General features: G+C 59.9%; 10 protein-coding genes across 10 annotated transcripts; 7 read left to right on the plus strand and 3 right to left on the minus strand.

Moving 5' to 3' along the window:
- Positions 1 to 412: 412 nt before the first annotated feature.
- Positions 413 to 1516, plus strand: SPRG_06519 (hypothetical protein; the record flags this gene model as incomplete). The annotated part of the gene is made up of 2 exons (XM_012345334.1): positions 413 to 816; positions 868 to 1516. 2 exons carry the CDS (start codon positions 413 to 415, stop codon positions 1514 to 1516), a joined length of 1053 nt encoding a protein of 350 aa, XP_012200724.1.
- A 1139-nt stretch (positions 1517 to 2655) lies between these two features.
- On the plus strand, positions 2656 to 3585 carry SPRG_06520 (hypothetical protein; the record flags this gene model as incomplete). Its single annotated transcript, XM_012345335.1, has 1 exon — positions 2656 to 3585. One exon carries the CDS (start codon positions 2656 to 2658, stop codon positions 3583 to 3585), a length of 930 nt encoding a protein of 309 aa, XP_012200725.1.
- Positions 3586 to 4558: 973 nt separating this feature from the next.
- Positions 4559 to 5521, plus strand: SPRG_06521 (hypothetical protein; the record flags this gene model as incomplete). Its single annotated transcript, XM_012345336.1, has 1 exon — positions 4559 to 5521. One exon carries the CDS (start codon positions 4559 to 4561, stop codon positions 5519 to 5521), a length of 963 nt encoding a protein of 320 aa, XP_012200726.1.
- A 187-nt stretch (positions 5522 to 5708) lies between these two features.
- Positions 5709 to 7774, plus strand: SPRG_06522 (hypothetical protein; the record flags this gene model as incomplete). Its single annotated transcript, XM_012345337.1, has 3 exons — positions 5709 to 5918; positions 5966 to 6173; positions 6231 to 7774. 3 exons carry the CDS (start codon positions 5709 to 5711, stop codon positions 7772 to 7774), a joined length of 1962 nt encoding a protein of 653 aa, XP_012200727.1.
- A 191-nt stretch (positions 7775 to 7965) lies between these two features.
- Positions 7966 to 9705, plus strand: SPRG_06523 (hypothetical protein; the record flags this gene model as incomplete). Its single annotated transcript, XM_012345338.1, has 12 exons — positions 7966 to 7985; positions 8033 to 8302; positions 8356 to 8434; positions 8480 to 8578; positions 8628 to 8783; positions 8829 to 8885; positions 8928 to 8957; positions 9004 to 9078; positions 9127 to 9231; positions 9289 to 9390; positions 9437 to 9529; positions 9580 to 9705. The coding sequence occupies 12 exons, from the start codon at positions 7966 to 7968 to the stop codon at positions 9703 to 9705; spliced, it is 1212 nt and encodes a 403-aa protein (XP_012200728.1).
- A 7-nt stretch (positions 9706 to 9712) lies between these two features.
- SPRG_06524 (hypothetical protein) lies at positions 9713 to 10432 on the minus strand. Its single transcript, XM_012345339.1, has 2 exons — positions 10302 to 10432; positions 9713 to 10248 (listed from the first exon to the last, which is right to left on the minus strand). Exons 1-2 carry the CDS (start codon positions 10418 to 10420, stop codon positions 9771 to 9773), a joined length of 597 nt encoding a protein of 198 aa, XP_012200729.1. The 5' UTR covers positions 10421 to 10432; the 3' UTR covers positions 9713 to 9770.
- A 531-nt stretch (positions 10433 to 10963) lies between these two features.
- Positions 10964 to 11740, minus strand: SPRG_06525 (hypothetical protein; the record flags this gene model as incomplete). Its single annotated transcript, XM_012345340.1, has 4 exons — positions 10964 to 11329; positions 11383 to 11476; positions 11529 to 11621; positions 11664 to 11740. 4 exons carry the CDS (start codon positions 11738 to 11740, stop codon positions 10964 to 10966), a joined length of 630 nt encoding a protein of 209 aa, XP_012200730.1.
- Positions 11741 to 11974: 234 nt separating this feature from the next.
- Positions 11975 to 13469, minus strand: SPRG_06526 (hypothetical protein). The gene is made up of 6 exons (XM_012345341.1): positions 13198 to 13469; positions 12864 to 13143; positions 12664 to 12811; positions 12478 to 12615; positions 12196 to 12432; positions 11975 to 12141 (listed from the first exon to the last, which is right to left on the minus strand). The coding sequence occupies exons 1-6, from the start codon at positions 13448 to 13450 to the stop codon at positions 12022 to 12024; spliced, it is 1176 nt and encodes a 391-aa protein (XP_012200731.1). The 5' UTR covers positions 13451 to 13469; the 3' UTR covers positions 11975 to 12021.
- A 777-nt stretch (positions 13470 to 14246) lies between these two features.
- Positions 14247 to 15008, plus strand: SPRG_06527 (hypothetical protein; the record flags this gene model as incomplete). Its single annotated transcript, XM_012345342.1, has 1 exon — positions 14247 to 15008. The coding sequence occupies one exon, from the start codon at positions 14247 to 14249 to the stop codon at positions 14937 to 14939; it is 693 nt and encodes a 230-aa protein (XP_012200732.1). The 3' UTR covers positions 14940 to 15008.
- Positions 15009 to 15657: 649 nt separating this feature from the next.
- Positions 15658 to 16919, plus strand: SPRG_06528 (hypothetical protein). The gene is made up of 4 exons (XM_012345343.1): positions 15658 to 15852; positions 15893 to 16069; positions 16115 to 16641; positions 16684 to 16919. Exons 1-4 carry the CDS (start codon positions 15678 to 15680, stop codon positions 16813 to 16815), a joined length of 1011 nt encoding a protein of 336 aa, XP_012200733.1. The 5' UTR covers positions 15658 to 15677; the 3' UTR covers positions 16816 to 16919.
- Positions 16920 to 18219: the final 1300 nt, after the last annotated feature.

Raw genomic sequence — 18219 nt, forward strand, 5'->3', positions numbered from 1 at the left:
CAACGTCTGGCGAGTCCGGAACGACCGCGTCTTTCCCGCCGACCTACCGCTGCCAAGTCCATGGACGATTGCCGTCAAGGCGGCACGTGTCGCTCAACTGCACTTGCACCACAGCCTCGTACAAGAGCCCGCGCAGCCTGCTCTTCGTCGTCTTCTCCAGCTCCTCGCCCAACATGAGTGGCCACGACGTCACCTCATCCCGCGGATCGCGCTCCTGCCTCCGTCTGCCTAAATCAAGTCCCTCAACCGAGTACACACAACGAAGAAAGTCCGACAATTTTATTTAGCATAGTTTTATCTATTGTAATAGACGACCCACTTCAACAACAACAACGAACGCGGTGTCGGGTGCTCGGTCAACGCGATGGACGGGGCGGCTGATAATGGCCATCTGGAGGTCGTTTGCACGGTCATGGCCATGGACGACGCCGCCACTTGGGGTCATTTGGACGTCGTCGAGTTCCTCCAAACCAACCACACCGAAGGCTGCACGGTCGATGCGCTGGATGGCGCCATCACCCATGGTCATCTGGATGTCGCTCGCTTTCTAATGGAGCATCGATCCGAGGGTGCATCGCCCAACATTCTCGACCTCGCTGCTGCCAACGGTCACCTTGACGTCGTAAAGTACCTTCATTCTCTTGGCTCATTTGGTTGCACCGTCGCCGCCGTCGACAAGGCTGCCAGCAATGGTCATTTGAAGGTCGCCACGTTTCTCTTGACCAACCGAAATGCAGGCTGCACTCGCGACATGGTCGTCCGCTACGCTCTTAAAAGAGGGCATGAGCGTACGACAGAGTACCTCCTCTCGCTTGGGTACCCATTTCCGACCCCAGTGGCCTGGTTTTATCCCGGAAGCTTCTGCAGGCCTGAGATGCGTGGCGTCGTCCAGCGTCTCCTCGCACGCGGTATGCCCTGTGATCCACGCTGGATCGCCCAAGCCAGCGCTGTCAACAACGTGCCACTCGTTCGCTTTCTCCATGAGCATCCCAACCACTCCTGCCACCCCGAAGCGATGCAGGCGGCGATCGTGAACGAGGCGTGGGACGTCGTGGACTTTCTCTTGGCCCACTGCACGGCCAAAGTCGCGGTCGATGCGCTCCGGGCGGCACTGAGTTTCAGTAACCTCGATGTCTCGGTGCGCATGCTCCAGCGCCACCCAGAGCTCCGAAATGACAACCTTCTGGCTTTGGCGATTCACAGCCACGACATCAAGGTGACTGGGTATCTTCTTGCTGCGGGCATTGGCAAGCCGCGCGAGTGCCTCATTGAGATTGTGGGTCGTCGCAACTACGTGACGATGAGCAACCTACTGCTGCCGTACTGCATGGGTGCGACCGACCACATTGGCAACGTCACCTTTCTTTTGGACCTGCTCGAACTGCCCGACAGCCGCCGTGCCCGCCGCCGTGCAACGACCCTCCAGCTGATCAGCCCGAGCTCATGTTCCAAGGAAGAAAGGCCTGTCAAACGATCCAGCTTTCTCCCAGCGTGGTGGCGCGAGCAACAAGTTTGAGGCAGGCTGGCAAGGTCGTCGACTGGGCTTTGGCCCTCGTTATTGGTCATCTGCATGCGACGGCCACCGCCAAGGAACTGATGAAATGGACAAGAATGGTCCATGACGCGGAGCTCTCGACGCAGCTCCATGACCTGCTCTCTACCAAATCGCGCAGCGTATAAAACAAGCGTAAATGTATGTGTCCCTCGATCCAACTGAGAGAACTTGGCGTCGACGACACAAAACTGAAACTCAAAGACCAATATCACGCTCGAGAATACATCGTCGCTGCAAATCATCAGATACCCAATCGCAGACAGTATATGCATCAACCGAGGCAGTGGAGGACATTATATTCACGGGCTCGCGACTTCAACAACCGACGCCTGTAACTCGATCGCCATCGATGCAGCAAGTGCCTCACGGCGTATGGAATACTAGCGCCTGGTCCTGGCAAGGTGCCAGAACCATCTCGCGCGTGAAATGCAGCTGGTACACTGCTGGATGCGCCGCTGACGTGCTCCGAGGCCACAATGATAACACTTTCGATCGCTCGTATCTGGTCGCGCCACGTAGAAGCGACGTTCTCTGCTCTCGGGCCAGGTCAGTGGCAAGTCAAACAGGTCAAATGCAACGTGAGCAACCGAGTAGCTTTCGAACGAGCTCGGTCCCATGCGAGGTCCATCCTTGCCTCGAGCATGCTAGCGCGACGGCGCCCACCGAGCCACCACGTCTCTCGAGCGTCTACTTGAGTACCTCTACAAGTACCTCGTCGTTCAGATCGATTCCTTTCTTCACCAAATGTTGTGTTGCAACTCTCGCCGTGAGGCCGCCACCCTACGGTAGAATGTACGTTTGTACTTGCAATCTGTATACTGGTGCCAATATACACCTCGGTTTCCTTGGGAATCAAGGAGTCTGTCGGGAGCGCCGCCGCGGCCATCAGCTCGACGTCCAGAGGCCTACATGGTTAGCTGCCGGGTCTTGCTCGCAGCGAAGGCGAAGCCTGCTTTTTCACCACTTCAATGCGCGTCCAGTACATCTATGTACTGTACGCTTAGTATGTATGTTTGTATGGGCAGTGTACGTTGTACTTTGTACCTGCGCCAGCGGGCGATCGAACGCGGTTGCGATCTCGCAGCATTCTGCGTTTTGCCATGTTGTACGCAATTGGTTTCGCCCTCGTCGCTGCCGTGCTCGCCGGCCTCTCGCCGCTCTACTGGACGCACCTCGACAACGTGCCCGTCCTCGAGATCGTCGCGCACATGGTCCTCTGGTCGACGCTGCTGCTGGTGGTCACGATCACCGCGACGGGCCGCCTCGGCCTCTTCATCAACGTACTCGACAAACGCACGGTGCTCCTGCACTGGATCGCCAACGCATTCATGGTGTGCAACTACTACCTCCTCGTCCACGCCTCGCTGCACGCGACGCTACTCCTGCTCAGCATGGGCTATTTCTTCGCACCACTGCTCGAGAGCCTGCTTTGCCGCGTCTTTCGCCGCGAAGTGCTCTCGTCGCGCCAGGACGTCGCCATCGTCGTCGCCGCCTTCGCCGCCATTGTGATTGGCATCGGTTTTGAAGCCGTTCCGTTTGTCGGGCTCCTCGCTGCCGTCTCGTTAGCGCTCCACCGCGTGTTGAAGAGCGTCAAGCCGCTGCCGCCCGTCATGGGCGCTACGCTCGAGGGCCTTGGTCTCGTCGTGCCCGCGATCGTGTACATCGCCGTCATCACCACCAACGGCACGAGCCTCTTCTGGCACATTAGCGGCCACGTGAACGGGCTTCTTATCGGGACCAGCGTAATCATCGTGGTGCCCCTAGCCTTTGTGTGCAAGGCGGCAGCGTCGCTCAGCCCCAACGTCCTCCAGCTCGTGGGCGCCGCGACGCCGACAGTGTTTTTGTTCTTGGCCATCTTCAAATCGCACGAAGCGCTCCCGCTCATCGCGTTCATCGGGTACCTCATGCTCTGGATGGCGTTCACGATGGACATCATGGAGCGTCTCCGCCGAACCAAGGAGACGAAAGCGTCCGAGATCCTCGGCGACGCCGGCATGGGCGACGGCTTCGTCGCGGCCAGCCCCGTCTAAGCCAACTCTGTGAACCTACCGTGTGCATAACTGCTGTGCCAATACATCTCGTCCTGTCGTCTGCGTGGTATCGATTCAATGATAGCGTCGTGATCTTCTTGGTGCAAGCGCACTGGTAGTACGAACGAGATGCGAACGAGCTACCTATGCAAACACTATAAGATCTTGGTGGTGGAGACCGAGCGATAGAATGGCCGGCGATAAGAAGAGCAAAAGAGCAGCAGCCGCGCCGACCCGAGCACCGTCACCAACTTCCACCGTGGCAGCGATTCTGCCAGGACCACGCGCACGAGGGTATGTATCATCTCTTGCCAGAGCCGGGCCCGGATCGGCGGTTGCTGCTGCTGCTCCAAACGTGTAATGACTCCAAAGTGGCTGTCGCTCGCTCTGCTGGTAAAAGCGAGCTGCTCCTGCTTCTCCCTCAAAGCGACAGGGCGAGCTGTAAAGGCAACGAACTCATCGTAGAGCCAGCGCCACTGCTCGCGCTTGCCAACCTGCGGGTCGTTGCAGAGCGATCTACACTTGCCGAGAGCTGGCGTGACGACGGGTCCGACTGAATCGATGACGCCCTGTCGTCGCTTCAGCTTTCTATCACTGGCGCATCCTCCTCCAGCCAAGGAAGGTAGTGCTGCTACCTGCGATCAGCTGCGAGAAACAGAGATTCCTGGCTATTCGTCTCCAGCGCTCCAGCCATGCCTCTCAGCACTTGCCATCTCTGCGACGACGACGACTCCTGCGCGTCACCTCGTCCAGACGACCCGCGCAGCCATCCTTCTCGGTCGGCGCTACGTCCGAGCTGACGCGCCGCCGCTGGGTGCACCTTGGTACTTCAATGCACGGTGTTTCGTACCGTACTTTGTGTACGTTTGTTCTTGTGCTTTGTATGTAATGTACGAGTACAATCCGTACCATCACACGCGTGGCGATCTTGACACGCCGGTCAGTTGGCCTTTCTCGACGTGGTAGCAGTAGTATGCTCCAAGGGCTGGTCTGCGCACTGGCCGCGTACGCTGTGGCCGGCGTTTTCCCGCTCTACTGGCGGCTTCTGGATGCTGCGCCGCTTCTCCAAGTCGCTGCCCACTGCGTCGTTTGGGCGGCGACAACCTTCACCGTCCTCCTCGTTGCCACGGGCCAGTGGCGGGATTTCTGGACGCTGGGCCTCACGCGCAAGAACGTCCTCGTGTATGCACTCGCCGGCGCCCTCCTCACCTTCAACCACGTCGTCATGATCTACGGCACCGCGTCCCGAAACGTGCTCGAGCTCAGCGCCGGTCTCTTCCTCGCGCCCTTCATGGACGCCGTCCTCGCCCGCATCGTCCTCGGCGAGCCCATCTCGTGGCGGCAGTACGCATCGATCGCGTGCTCGCTCCTCGGCGTCGGGCTTGTTGGTGTCGGTAGCACGTTGGTCCCGATCATCGCACTCGTGCTACCCGTGACCACGGGCATGTACAACATCCTCAAGCCCATGGCCCCGCTCGAGATGCTGCACGGCTACGCGCTCGAAGCGCTCCTCGCACTTCCACTCGCCGCCGCGTACCTCATCATTGAGTCGGCACGCGGTGCGAGCGTCTTTGTCGGCGGCGGCTCGAGCGATAGCTGCCTCCTCGTCGGCGCCGGGCTGCTCTCGGTGGTGCCACTGCTCTTGCTCACCCGCGCCGCCATGCTTCTGCCGACCGTCTCGTTCAGTGCGCTCCAGTACATCGCGCCCATCATTCAGCTGTGCCTCGCGAGCTTTTACTTTCAGGAACCGCTGACGTGGCTCGCGCTGGTCGGCTGCGGCGTCATTGTGCTGGCGGCCGTCGCCTTTACATGCGAAAGCATCCGCGAGGCGAGCAAGGCCAACGACCTGCTGCCTGCGCTCTACACGATCTACTTGTATGGCAGCCCCGTGCAGTCGAGCTTGGGCTATCTCGACCGGCCGTCGCTCGAGGTGTAGCGACATGGGACCCGTAAAAATGATACTAGTATAACGTTGTGGTCGTGGGACTAGGGTTTTGCGTCCTACACTTGTGGGATGGGTCATTTTCTTTCAAAGCGGGCGTTAAAGTCGTGGAGGTTGGGCCCGTTGGCTTGTTTAAACAGGCTGGGATGGCATTGCACAACATATATTGCGTGTCCGAGCCATGCCCGCGACCTTCACCCGCACCATCCTCGGCCAGCCCGAGATCGCCTCGATCGTCTTTGCGTTTCAGTTTGGCGTCTACGAGGACGTCCGCCCGGCCTTCCGCGCCTGCGATGAGCTCGTTGAGTTTGTCGTCGAGCCGGACGACAATGTCTACGCGTGCGACGCGTCGTTTCCCGAGGCGTTTGCGCCCACGCCAAGTGGCCGCACAGTCTCGAATTCTTGGACCCATGTCAGTACGCTCTACACGGCCACCAGCGCGACGACCGCCTCCCACTGCACATGGCCATTGCCAGAGGCTGTGGGCAGCTGACGAAGCGCATGCTTGGCTGCCGACCGGACCTCGCCTCGGAGGGCGCGATTCGTTTGGCCATCGGAGAAAGCCGTCTCGAGATTGCCGACTTTTTGCTGACGCGGCGGGCGACAGTGCCACAGCTCTATCGACGCGTCGACACGGGCGCCACCGGTACGCTTCCTATACGAGCTTGGACGTGGATGCAGACGCACATAATGTATGGCATAGACATCTCTCAATGCCCGAGTATTTGGATGTCCGGAATCCTGGACCGAGACGACGCGAGAGGCGTCGAGCTGCTGCAGCGCTTTGACCTGCGTCGTGACGACGACTTTTTCCATGACATTGCGCACGCGGTCAACTATGCGACAGTCGAGAACTTGACGCTCGTCCTCGACGCCTTTCCTTGGCTCACCTCTGCACCCCGCTTGGACAATGTGGCGGCCCGAGGATTTTTGCCTCTGGTCCGGTCGCTCCACGCACGTGGTGTCGCGTGCTCCACAAGTGCGATGGACGCCGCAGCTAGCAACGGTCATGTGGACGTTGTCGAGTTTCTCCATGTCAACCGGACGGAAGGCTGCACGACCAAGGCACTCAACGGCGCCATTTCCAACGGCCACCTGGACGTTGCCCGCTTCCTCATTGAGAACCGCACCGAAGGCGCTTCCATCAACATTCTCAACACAGCTGCCGGCAACGGTCACCTTCACGTCGTGGAGTACCTCCATTCTCTTGGCACGTTTGACTGCACCACTGACGCTGTCAACAAGGCGGCTGCCGGTGGTCACTTGGACGTCGTCCAGTTCCTTTTGACGCACCGAAGGGAAGGCTGCACTCGCGACATGGTCGTTCGAAATGCGCTCAAAAGCGGGCATTTGCGCACCGCAAAGTACCTCCTCTCGCTCGACTACCCGTTTCCGACCGGGGAAATTGATTTCGACGCTGATATCTACGACAAGCCCGAGATGCTGGATGTGCTCCGGCTCGTCATGGACCATGGCCAGCCGTGGCACGAAGACTGGGTGGGAAATGCGTGCGCCATGAACAATGTGCCTCTGGTGGCGTTTCTCCTCAAGCAGCAAGACGCTCGCTGTGGCCCCGGAGCACTCGAGACTGCGATCGTGGCACAAGCGATGGACGTCGTGCGCTATCTCTTGGCCAACTGCACGACGCCCGTTTCGTTGGCTGCGCTGGAGTGGGCGTTAAGCCATTGCAGCCGCGATCTTTTGTCTCAAATGCTGCTACGCCACCCCGAGCTCCGCGACGACGAGCTGCTTCGCGAGGCGTCGAGCGGCCACAACACAGAGGCAATGCGCTACCTCCTCCCTGCCGGTATTGGGAAGCCGCGCGAGTGCCTCGTCGAGATTGCAGGTCGTCGAGAGCACGTGACGGCGAGCAAGCTCTTGCTGCCGTACTGCATGGGCGTAGCCAACTATCTCGACAACATCATCTTTCTGTTGGATCTTTTGGCGCTGTCCGACCGCCGCCGTGCGACGATGCTGCAGTTGATCACGTCCGAGCTCACGTACCAAGGAAGAAAAGCCAGCCAAACGATGCAGCTGGCACCGAGCGTGGCCACGCTTGCATCCACTCTGCTGGAGGCGGGCGAGGTTGTGGACTGGGCTCTGGCTCTCGTCATCGGTCATCTCTATGCGACCGTCAGTGCTGACGAGCTGGCGAAATGGACAAGCATGGTCCGCGACGTCGAGCTCACGGCGCGACTGACGCGCCACTACAGCATGCCCCAGCGCTCGACTAGCGACATGGAATAGGCTTGGATAAGGAATGGAATACATGTTGCAGCGCAACACTCTCGGGCTGCGACGTATCAATATCGCTGGGACATAGCGTCGGTCCCTCGTAGCCGATGACGTGGAACGAGCAGGTGCCATTGCTTGATTTGCAACTTCAACGTTTCAAGTTGAAACACGCGGCAGTCTATTTTGAGCACCCATTTCGTGGTATGGCGACGCGAGCGCCCCGGTACGCGGCTGGCCTGCGCGCCTCTTCTCATCCTCTCTGCGCCGTAGCCAAGGGCTGTCGCCGCGCCGCCGGGAGCGGCTCCTGCGCGTGCTCAAGCAGGCGCAGCAGGCGCAGCGACCACCTCGCCTCAATGCGTCCCTCACCGAGCCAAGGAGCGCGCCCGGGGTTGGCGACGTGGGGCGAAAGGCCAAGGGTTCGAACCCCAAAGCCGAGCTTCGCATTCACAAGGTGCTGCAGAGTCGAGAGACGCGGACGCCAGTTGTTGTATCGTCGAGCTGCAACCAGCACCAACAAGACCTCGAGGATGAAGACGCTCGGTGCGACCATCCATGGCACCGCTTCTCACAGAGCAATTATGCATCTCCGATAGCGTCCTCGCCTACGAAGCATTCCAGCGGCAAGAGAGAAAGGCCCAACAGCGAGCGTACAGCAGCGCCCTCATCGAGCAGGTTGCTCCCGACCGATCGTGCCTGCTTCAAGGCAAAGAGGTCTAGATGAACGCCAAGCTACAGCTGCAAGACGACGACGCCGTCGACGACCGACTCTACGCGGAGCATCTCGCGTGGGAAACCGTTCAAACCAACGTCTACGAGGTGCCTGCTAACAAGAATGCGGACGCGCCTCAACCTTGCGGGTAAATAGAAGACCAAGGTGGACGCCAAGCGCAAGGTCACGACTGAGATGCACGCAGCGCACCGGGCGACGGCCGACCAAGCCAAGCGGTGGCAGGCCGTGCAGGACCTTCTTCAGCGCTTTAACGATCGCATGCTCATCTTGCCACCGGCCGAGGCGCGCCGCGTACGTGTGCGATGGCACAACGCCCAGTGCATTCCATGTGCCTAGGCCTTTGACGACGCGGCGCGCGAGCTCCACCGCGTCTGCGCGAGCGTCTTTGCCTCGGTACCTCGTCGATCCACACCCATCTTGATGTTACGCGTGTAGAAGGACAAAAACGAGTGGCTTGCCGTCGAGGTGCTGCGACTGTCGACGCAAACTCCGATCTTAGTGTCCGACGTAGCGCTGCCTAGCTGACAGGCTGCCACGTATTTTCCACGAGATTCAAATGAACGAGGCTCGCGAGCTCCGGGCTGCGGTACGTCCACTCGAGATCCCTTGACACATTGATACAACGTGGGCATAGGAGCTCGCTGCGGCCAAGCAGACCCAAGTTCGCATCGTCAAAGAGAGCCAGAAGAGCCAGATTGACCAACGCGCGACGCTCCGACACGACCGAAGACATGAAGAGGTAGTGCTGTTGTGCCAAATCGTTGGCGAAAAGAACGCTCAAGCGCTGATTCTCTAGCGGGCGCTCTTGCATGCGCTGGAGCAGGACAAGGCCAAGCTCGACGCCCACGTCGCTGCCGCGCAGGAGACGTGGCAGGCACGTCAGCAGCAGCACCAAGCGGTGCGAACGAGCGAGCGCGGGGGAAATCAAATCTCACGGAGCGTAGGCGCTTCGCGACCAAATTCTGGCGCGGGCAGAGCTACGCAAGCTCGACCGGCCGTTCCAGCAGCGACCGAAAGGACCGGTGGTGCGACGCGAGGTCGTTTGAATTTCATGCGAAACTATGTGTCACCGGGGATCGATGCGTAGACCAGTCGCCCGCCATGGTGGGTCAACCCCGAAGGTCCTGTCGCACCACCGACACTGGCCGTCGAGCTCTCGTTTCCCGCTAAGACCGATCATTTTGGCCGTAAAAAGTGCTCCTGGTACGACTAGATCCCACCAAAACGAATCCAAGAAATGACATTCTTGTACATGATGCACGAGGTTATGGACAGCAACTAGAAATGCGTGAGGCGGGTACGCAGTGGCCGCCAGAGGTGGCGCTGGAAAAACGAGGTCTGCGATGCGTCGCGGCGGATCTGCTGGAGCACCTTGAGCACGCGTCGCTGCTTGTACTCTTTTGCAAAGCGGATGGCGGCGTCGAGGTGGAACCAGTGTGGCTGCGGCTGGTGGCGCCAGAGGTAGAGGACACAGTGCACGTGGTCGTTCCGGACTGCGTACAGCAGTGCCTGGCGCGAGCAGCCTTCCTTGCGAAACTGATGCAGGAATCGTAGACACTCCATCTGCCCGTACGCGGCAGCGTAGTCCATCGCGCGCGTCGTGCAGCCGGCGCGGCTCGCCTTGTGCAGGAAGAGGAGCACGTCGCATTGCCCGTGCATTGCGGCCACGTCCATGGCGCGGTCGTTGTCCCACGCAGGCAATAGTCGCCGCGTCATCGGCAGATCGCCGGCGGCAATCGCCTTGTGGTAGTATAAGCTACAAGACGACGGCGCGTGAGCACAAGAAGGTGGATTGGCGCGTCGTCGTACTGTGGATCGTCGTAGCTCGTCAAGCAGTACATGTCCTGCTCGTCGACCGTGGGAGCGCGCAGGAGCGTCCGAGGTCGGGCGTCGCTGGGGTCGTCGATGAGATGCGATGGCGCGCGCATGTGAAAATGGAAAATGAAAGGCAGCAGGTGCCCACATGTCGCGGAATACCTGTGTACGCGATCACATTGCACGGGACGCGGGCGCATGCCAGGTGGATTGCACAGCCCTGCATGGGCGCTGGCTCATCAAGGCGAATGGCGAATGGAAGAGGCCAGGCGTCAGCATGAAGCCATGGCATGAAGCGAGCCGTTCGAGCGCAACGCTCGCCAAGCAGAAAGCCTGATCTCATGGACGTGGGACATGACGTGGCAGCATATGCTGCGCGCTTTCGTCGTGCTGCGATATGACTGGCGGCCTGCATGAAATCCACCGGAAGCTTCAAGAAGGCTGCTTCCGACCTTCTCGGGGCGGACTGCTTGCGCTAGAACTCTGTCGCTGCCAACGAGAAGCGGTCGGCTCTCTCTACGTAGGACTCCTGTCGTCGCTTCCCCGAGCGATCTGCCGCTTCCTGTTGCATTTGCAAACGCTGCTATCATCCATCGTCTCATTTTCTGACAAGTACTGTACTAGTATATCCATATGACCCGCTGTGGTATCTTGCATTACGAGGGACTCGAGAGCAGCACTTGATACCAGTGCTTCTTGGTGGGCGGCGCGGGCGAGAGCCGCTGCAGAATGGCGACGACGCGCCAGTGCTGGTTGCGTCTGGCCATGGCCTCGGCCTGGTGCAGGTAGGCCCAGCGCGGTGTCGGTGGATGCGCCAAGAGGAACTCGACGCACTCGACGTGCCCGCCGGCTGCCGCGTACGTCAGCGCCTGCTGGGAGCAGCCTTCGCCTCGGTGGGCATGGAGAAATGCGAGGCAGGCGACGTGGCCATAGGCCGCTGCATAGTCCATCGTCCGCGACGTGCAGCCGGCGTGGCCGCGCAGATGCAAGTACATGAGCACGGGCAGCTGGCCCCAGATCGCCTAGTCCATCAGATATTACCGGTGGTCGCAGCAAGGATACATGTAGGCAGTACCGCAACGTCCATGGCGCGGTCGCTATCATAGTACGGAAGGAGGTCGCGGACGCCGACGAGGTGGCCGTCCGCGATGAGCTGGTGGAACGCGTAGCTAGCACTCGCAGCCATGAGTTCTTATGTGCCGGTTTAGCTTCGTCGTGTACTGGGGGTCGCGGCTGCTACGGAGGCAGAGCTGCTCCTGGACGGTGCTCGTGGGCCGCGGCCTTGCCGCGCGCAAGTGGCGGGCTACCGCCCATCTAGTGCAAGCTCAGCGATGCGCGGCCACTCGTCGGTCCTACCGCAGACCGGTCTGGTACGCTGCGATCTCGCATAGGAGGCTCGGGTTGCGCAGCACGGACGTTGACGCTCGGTCCATCGCAAAACTCAAAAATCGGCTTTTTGAGCCAAAAAAATGTCTTTTCGGGTACTGCGCGTGGCGCCGTGACTGACCGGCGCCGGATACTACTATTACCACCTCCACCTCCCAAGCAGCCGCCACTTGCTGCTGCTGCCTCCACAATCTGCTGCTGCTGCTACCCGGCGTCACTAGGGCGTCACAGGCTCCGTCTGCCCACCCCTTGGACGATCCCACCACCATCTGCTCGGTCCATGCTCGTAGACGCAGCCTCGTGTTGAGAGATCGGTTTAACGCGTCGCTTACTGGAAGAGCTCGGGCGTCTGGTCCTCGACGTACAGCAGCGTCTCGTTGACCTTGGCGCCCCACGCACCGAGGCGCGCCTGCAGTTCGCCGAGCTGGTCCTTCTCCAAGACGCGTGGCTACGCACAAGGATACAGGCTTCAGCGCCCCATCGACAAGTGACGCGAGTGTACCTGGACCCACTGCACCGAAACGACCGCGTCCACTTGGTCGATCGAGCCCTTGATCAGGCCGAGCGAGAGCGCGCGCATGACGAGCCACTCGACCTGGTTGAGCGGGAGGCGCGTCGCGGCCGCAATGTCGGCAAACGAAATGTTGCGCTCGTTCGACGGGCGGTGGAAGATGAGCACCATGAGCGCGAGCAAGGCGACCTTCTCCTTGACGTAGTCTTCCTTGTTGACGAGCGCCGGCTGCCATCATCCCAATCAGATTCCGAAGCAGAGGAAGCGCCGTACCTGGGCGTTGTACTGGGCGCGGTGGTTGCCGACAATGATGTTGAACTGGTCAATGTCGCCACGGTTGAACGCGTGCAAGAGGTCCGAGAGCCACTCCTTGTCCGTACCCTTGAGCGCACCCAAGATGGGTGTTGCCAGCTACGCCATCATGAGCTACCATTGCGAGACGCATGGAGGCCAACGTACGACTTCGCCAAAGTTGAAGACGTCTTCGCCCGTCAGCGCCGCGACGCTGAGGTTGATCGCGAGGGAGAAGCGCTCGGCGGGCTTGATGTCGTCGTAGAGCGAGTACGCGAGAAACATGAGCGCGCTCTTGTAAAACTTGTCGGCCGGGCTACGCATGCAAGGGCCGATCGACACGCGGCAAAGGAAGCATGGAGGCGTACCCGACAGCCGAGTAGTATTCGCACGCAACGCGGTAATAGGCCGCATGCACGAGCGGGTCGGCGCCGACAAGGCCCTCGACAGTCTCCTTGTTCTCGGCGAGGAGCGCCTTGACCTCGGCCGTCTGCGAGAGGCGCAGCTGGTAGCTGGCCATGTACATGCGGCACATCAAGACCGACTCGATGGCGTGCGGGTTGGCAGTCGCGTACGACGAGACCGAGCTTTTCTTCGTGTGCAGATGCGTGAGGATGCCGTTGAGGAACGCGACGGCCTGCGCGGGCTCTATGAATGACACACGATGATAAGCCATGCAGTGGCGAACGGCGCCACGCCTACCCGTGTAGCGCGTGGCAATTTCGCCGCAGATGCGGATGAGCGAGAGCTGGTTGATCTTGTCCTGGAAGGTCGCGATGAAGCGCGTGTAGAGGTCGACCCAGTTGCTGCCGACGGACGAGGTCTCGTCCTTCACAAAGGCGAGGAGCTCTGTCGTGAGCTCATGATACAGCTTCCGCGTGTAGAGCTCGCCGAGGCTCGCGTAGCGCGCGGCCAGCGCCGGGTACTTGGCCTGTTCCTCGCGCAAGAAGTCCATCCTCGTGTCTTGACCCCAATATGACTGTGGAATCCACCCTGCAATCGGTCATTTCAGCCAATCAAAGCATCGGTATCCTGGTTCCAACATCGACTTTTAACCAATCACGAGCCGTTGAGGCACTTGGATTTTAACCAATCCCAAGGCGCTTTTCATCGAACGTATGCAGTGTCAAAGGACCTCTATCAACAAATACGGTGTTCAAAACAAGGCTGTTTTATACATGCACCAATGATACACTCAAGTTGGTTCGATACCACGGTGTCGCCCGCCTCCTCACTCGACCTGGTCCGAACCTCGACGACGATGGGCCACTGGCGCCAGAACAACTGCACCTACCTTTGCAGCCAATGTCCTGATTGCAACCAGAAAAGCTAGAGTCCCCACGCTCGACGACACCACAATCCTCACTGCGGCCCTCAATGACCGTGGCCCTTCTTCGCCGAGGGTCGCCAGGTGTGACGAGCGCTTAAAGTAGCCACACGCCTAGACCGTCCACAGAGACGCTAGTGAGCGCCGGCGAGCATCTCTGGCGGCACGCAAATCGTTGGCGGTGACCGCTCGCACAATGAGCTGGCAGCCGTGCCGAGGACGCAGCTCGGGTCGTACTAGCGGAACGGCAGCAGCGGCGAGGCGAGCTGCCAAGCGCGTCAAAAAGCATACACGAGCACTTGGGCGTGGACTCGGAACTCGAAGTGGTCGACTAAGGCGACCACCCTGCCCTTCGCTTGCATCCCACCGTTGCGCGGAGGTGTATTTTCGATAGTGGCATTTGTATAAAACACGTATTCGCGTCATGACCTCGGTGCTCGGCGACGCCGGCCTACTGCGGCTTATCGTGCAGTTCCAACACGGCGTGTACGAAGAGCTCCTGCCGTGGCGCAAGGAGGCCGCGGCCATGGACACGGCGTGGCACCCGTCCGTGCAAGGTCTCATGTACACGCACCTGCCGCAGCGCTTCTTGCATCTGCCGTACACGTCCGAGCACGTCCTCTTCTTGCCGCAAGCGGTCTTGCTGCCCGCACGCCACTTGAATCTGAGCTCGACCGAGCGCGACCCGCGCCTGCCGCTGCACATTGCCATCATCGACGGCGACACGCGGCGCATTGGCCGCTGGCTTGGTTGCTACCCAGAGTGGGCCTCGCCGTCGGCGCTCGACCTCGCGGCGCAGGTTGGCCACCTCGACGTCGTCGTCTACTTGCACGCGCACCGCGTCGGGTGCACGACGAATGCCATCGACTACGCAGCAGGAAATGGCCATCTCTCGATCGTGCGCTTCTTGGCCGAGCACCGCAAGGAAGGCTGCACCGAGAATGCCATGTACGATGCCGCCATGTACGGGCACCTCCCGGTCGTCAAGTACCTCTACGAAGCCGGCCTCGCTCGCTGCTCGTCGATCGCACTCATGCACGCGACGTGGCACCAGCACGACGCGGTCGCCGCCTTCATCCACGCCCACTGCGACGACCCGATCCCGCCGCCGTTGTAGTCGGCATCCCTCGGATACCTAATAGACCCCATCAGTGTTGTACTCTACTAATACCTGCAGCAGCGCCGCTTGATTGTCATGGCAGCTGTTGATACATCGCAGCACCGTTCCTCGCACTCCTCACACTGCCGTGCTTACTGTCTGCCCGTGGACTGACGCATGCGAGTCATCTCGTCGGTGTGCGGAGACGGCAGGGTCGTTCGCGTAGAAGAGATGCGTTCGACCTCGCAAAACGACAGAGTACCGTCGTTGCTACGTGCAAGTAAGCACGACACGCCGTCACGTTAGCTCACCTGGATGGCGATCATCTCGCGTGCAACCAACGTCGATCCTACCCAAGAGTACATAGATCCGATTTCTGTTAGCTGGCTCTTGATCCTACCCAGCGCCGAGCACCGGCCTCAAGGCGACATCAATTCCATTGAAGGGATGTACTCTAGCTGCCCGGTGCTCCCATATTGGTACTCACTTGGAGGCGGCCGCTTGCACTTGGTTGCACGTCAAAGTGGCGCGAGAGCGTTACGCACGCCGGCGAGATCTTCTGCCACGTCGCGAGGTCGGGATGGTGTTTCTCAGGACGCGCCCAAATCCACGCGACACAGCACCGTGGATTCGCTCGCGCCTGTACTTGGGACGGTATGGAGAACTGGGGTGGCAAATGGCGTGCGATTAGCCACCGATCAAGATGACGGCCAACGGCCATGCGAAAATTCGTTCCCCGACCGACCAGAGCGCAATATGCCCCGACGACGAAGCAGCGAGCGCGAGGCCAAGGCCCACGACGATGAAGTCGACGAGTCCAAGAGCTGCACGAGCGACGACGACCACACGAGCGACGAGGACAAGGACGATGAAGAGCGGTCGGACGCAGCGCCACCCACGGGCCGTCGCCTCACGGCCCGCCGCAACACAGGTATACGACGCGACCTCGTGCGGAGGCTCATGGTACCTAGTGATGGCGGCGCCGCTCGAGCTCGAGCGTGGCTGGACGCCGCCGCGGTATTGCAAGAGCGCAAGCGAGAAGAGCGACATTCGCACGGCGCTCAGCCACAACTGCCTCTTTGCGCACCTCGACGAGTGCGCCCGCGACGTCATCATTGACGCCATGCAGCAGCGCTTGTACGACAAGGGTAGCGCAACGGCTATTGCCTATGGCGCGTCATCTGTGCGCGTAGGCGATGTGCTCATCCGGCAAGGCGACGACGGCGACACGTTCTACCTCCTCGCGAAAGGGTCGGTGGACTGCATCATTGACCGCGACATCGTCGGGTCGTGCGAGGCCGACACCCGCAGCAACCACTTTGGCGAGCTTGCGCTGCTCTACGACGGGCCGCGGTCGGCGACGGTCCAAGCGGCGACGGACGTGGCCACATGGGCGCTGGACCGCGAGACGTTCAAGAAGGTGCTCATGGACACGACGCTCAAGCAGTGCAAGCTGTACGCAGCCTTCTTGGCCGAGGTGCCGATCCTCTCGGTGCTTTCGCCGTACGAGAAGCGGACGCTCGCGGATGCACTCAAGCCCGTCTTTTGCGAGCAAGGCCAAGTCATCCTCGTGGAGGGCTCGCGCAGCGATGACTTTTATATTATTTCCGACGGCGAAGTCAAGTGCACCAAGAACGGCGTCGAGGTGTCGCGGCCGCTCGGCAGCGGTGATTTTTTCGGAGAAATCGCACTCATCTCGAACGAAGTGCGCCAAGCGACGGTAATCCCATTGACACGAGACGCCAGCTTGAAGCATGCGTAGGTCACGGCAGTGCGCGACACGACCGTGCTCGTGATCGATCGAGAGACGTTCAAGCGGCTGCTGGGACCGATGGAGCTGCACCTGCGCAACCACGCGAGCTTGTACGACCAGTACATTGGCCATCGAAAATAATACCGTGTATGAATCGCACTACCGGATCGCCTGTCGTCGCCCGAACGTCGTGGACATTGCCGAAATAGGATCAAGTTGAAGTTGAAGCAAGGCCACGTGGAGGATTCGGTGCGGCTTTTTCTCTTTACGCACCTCTCGATGAGGGCCGTTTTGATGCGATTACGCACCTATTTGCGGGAAATGGTGCGCATCGATGAAGAAAGGTGCTCTTTTCGTGGACGCACGGAGAGGCAGCAGATGCGTGAGCGATGGACTTTGGTGCGCGCAATCTGCAGTGCCGGACAGACAGCCTACCAAAAACGACCTCGCTCGCAGGCGTGCGTACTGCAGAGCTACAGTTCGATGTGCGCTCGGAGCAGACAAGGGGCTGCCACAGTGGCAGCCCTGACGTCGGAGTGGCAGTGCCACTCCGACGTCAGGGAGAGATCCGTACCTAACGTGTGGCTCAAGAAAGCTATTGCGTTAGCTCTAGGCCAGGACAACGCGATAGGATACGAGACGTCGCTGCGATGGAGAGCAAAAGAGTAGCAGCAGCGCCAACCCGAGCACCGTCACCAACTTCCACCGTGGCAGCGATTCTGCCAGGACCACGCGCACGAGGGTATGTATCATCTCTTGCCAGAGCCGGGCCCGGGTTGGCTACTGCTGCTACTTTTGTGTGACATCGATTTTCCTTCTCGCGCTGGCTACCGAGGGAGAATCGTGAGAGAATGGATTTTACAATGCGAGAGAAATACCTTGTAAATGCCATAACGACGGGAAAAAGAGCGCGCGGACGGGGTCGAAGCGCGTGCCGTTTGCTTACGAAGCAGGAATCCACCGACTAGACAAAAAGCGCTCGACAGAATGTGAGCGCCAACATGGCATTGAAACAGTTGCAAAATGCAAAATCAGTTGCGTGTCGTTAGTCTATGATGCGACAGGCTCAATTGACCAGCTTGGACCACATCCATGTGGAAGCGTAGCTCTCGATGTGGTTTGCAGTGCAGAGTGGACGGGCTCTAGTGTAGGTACACGACAATGATCGGCGTCGTTGGCTGTGCTATGCAACACGAGGGACCACACACCCCGACGACACAAAGACACGCTGTAGGTACGACGTGGCCAACGGACGCTAAATCCACGCGCCTTTAGCCGGCGACTGCGCGCGGTTAGCAGAAGCGTTGCGGCGGCGACGTCCTGCATGCATGTATGACCTGGGCTTGTCGTGTGCCAATCTATGATCGCACGATCTCGATGGCGCGAAGCTCCCACTCGACAGGTTCTAGAGCGCCTGGTTGATGCAGATCTCATACTGGTTGATCAGACTGCGAGCGACCGTCAACGCTCAACCACGTTCCATCGCTAACGTCATCTAGCCACACCAAAGCACTGCACTGACCTTGCCCGACAAGGACGGCTTTT

This window comes from Saprolegnia parasitica (genome assembly GCF_000151545.1).
Source record: "Saprolegnia parasitica CBS 223.65 unplaced genomic scaffold supercont2.22, whole genome shotgun sequence".
In the NCBI taxonomy this organism is placed as follows: Eukaryota; Oomycota; class Saprolegniomycetes; order Saprolegniales; family Saprolegniaceae; genus Saprolegnia; species Saprolegnia parasitica.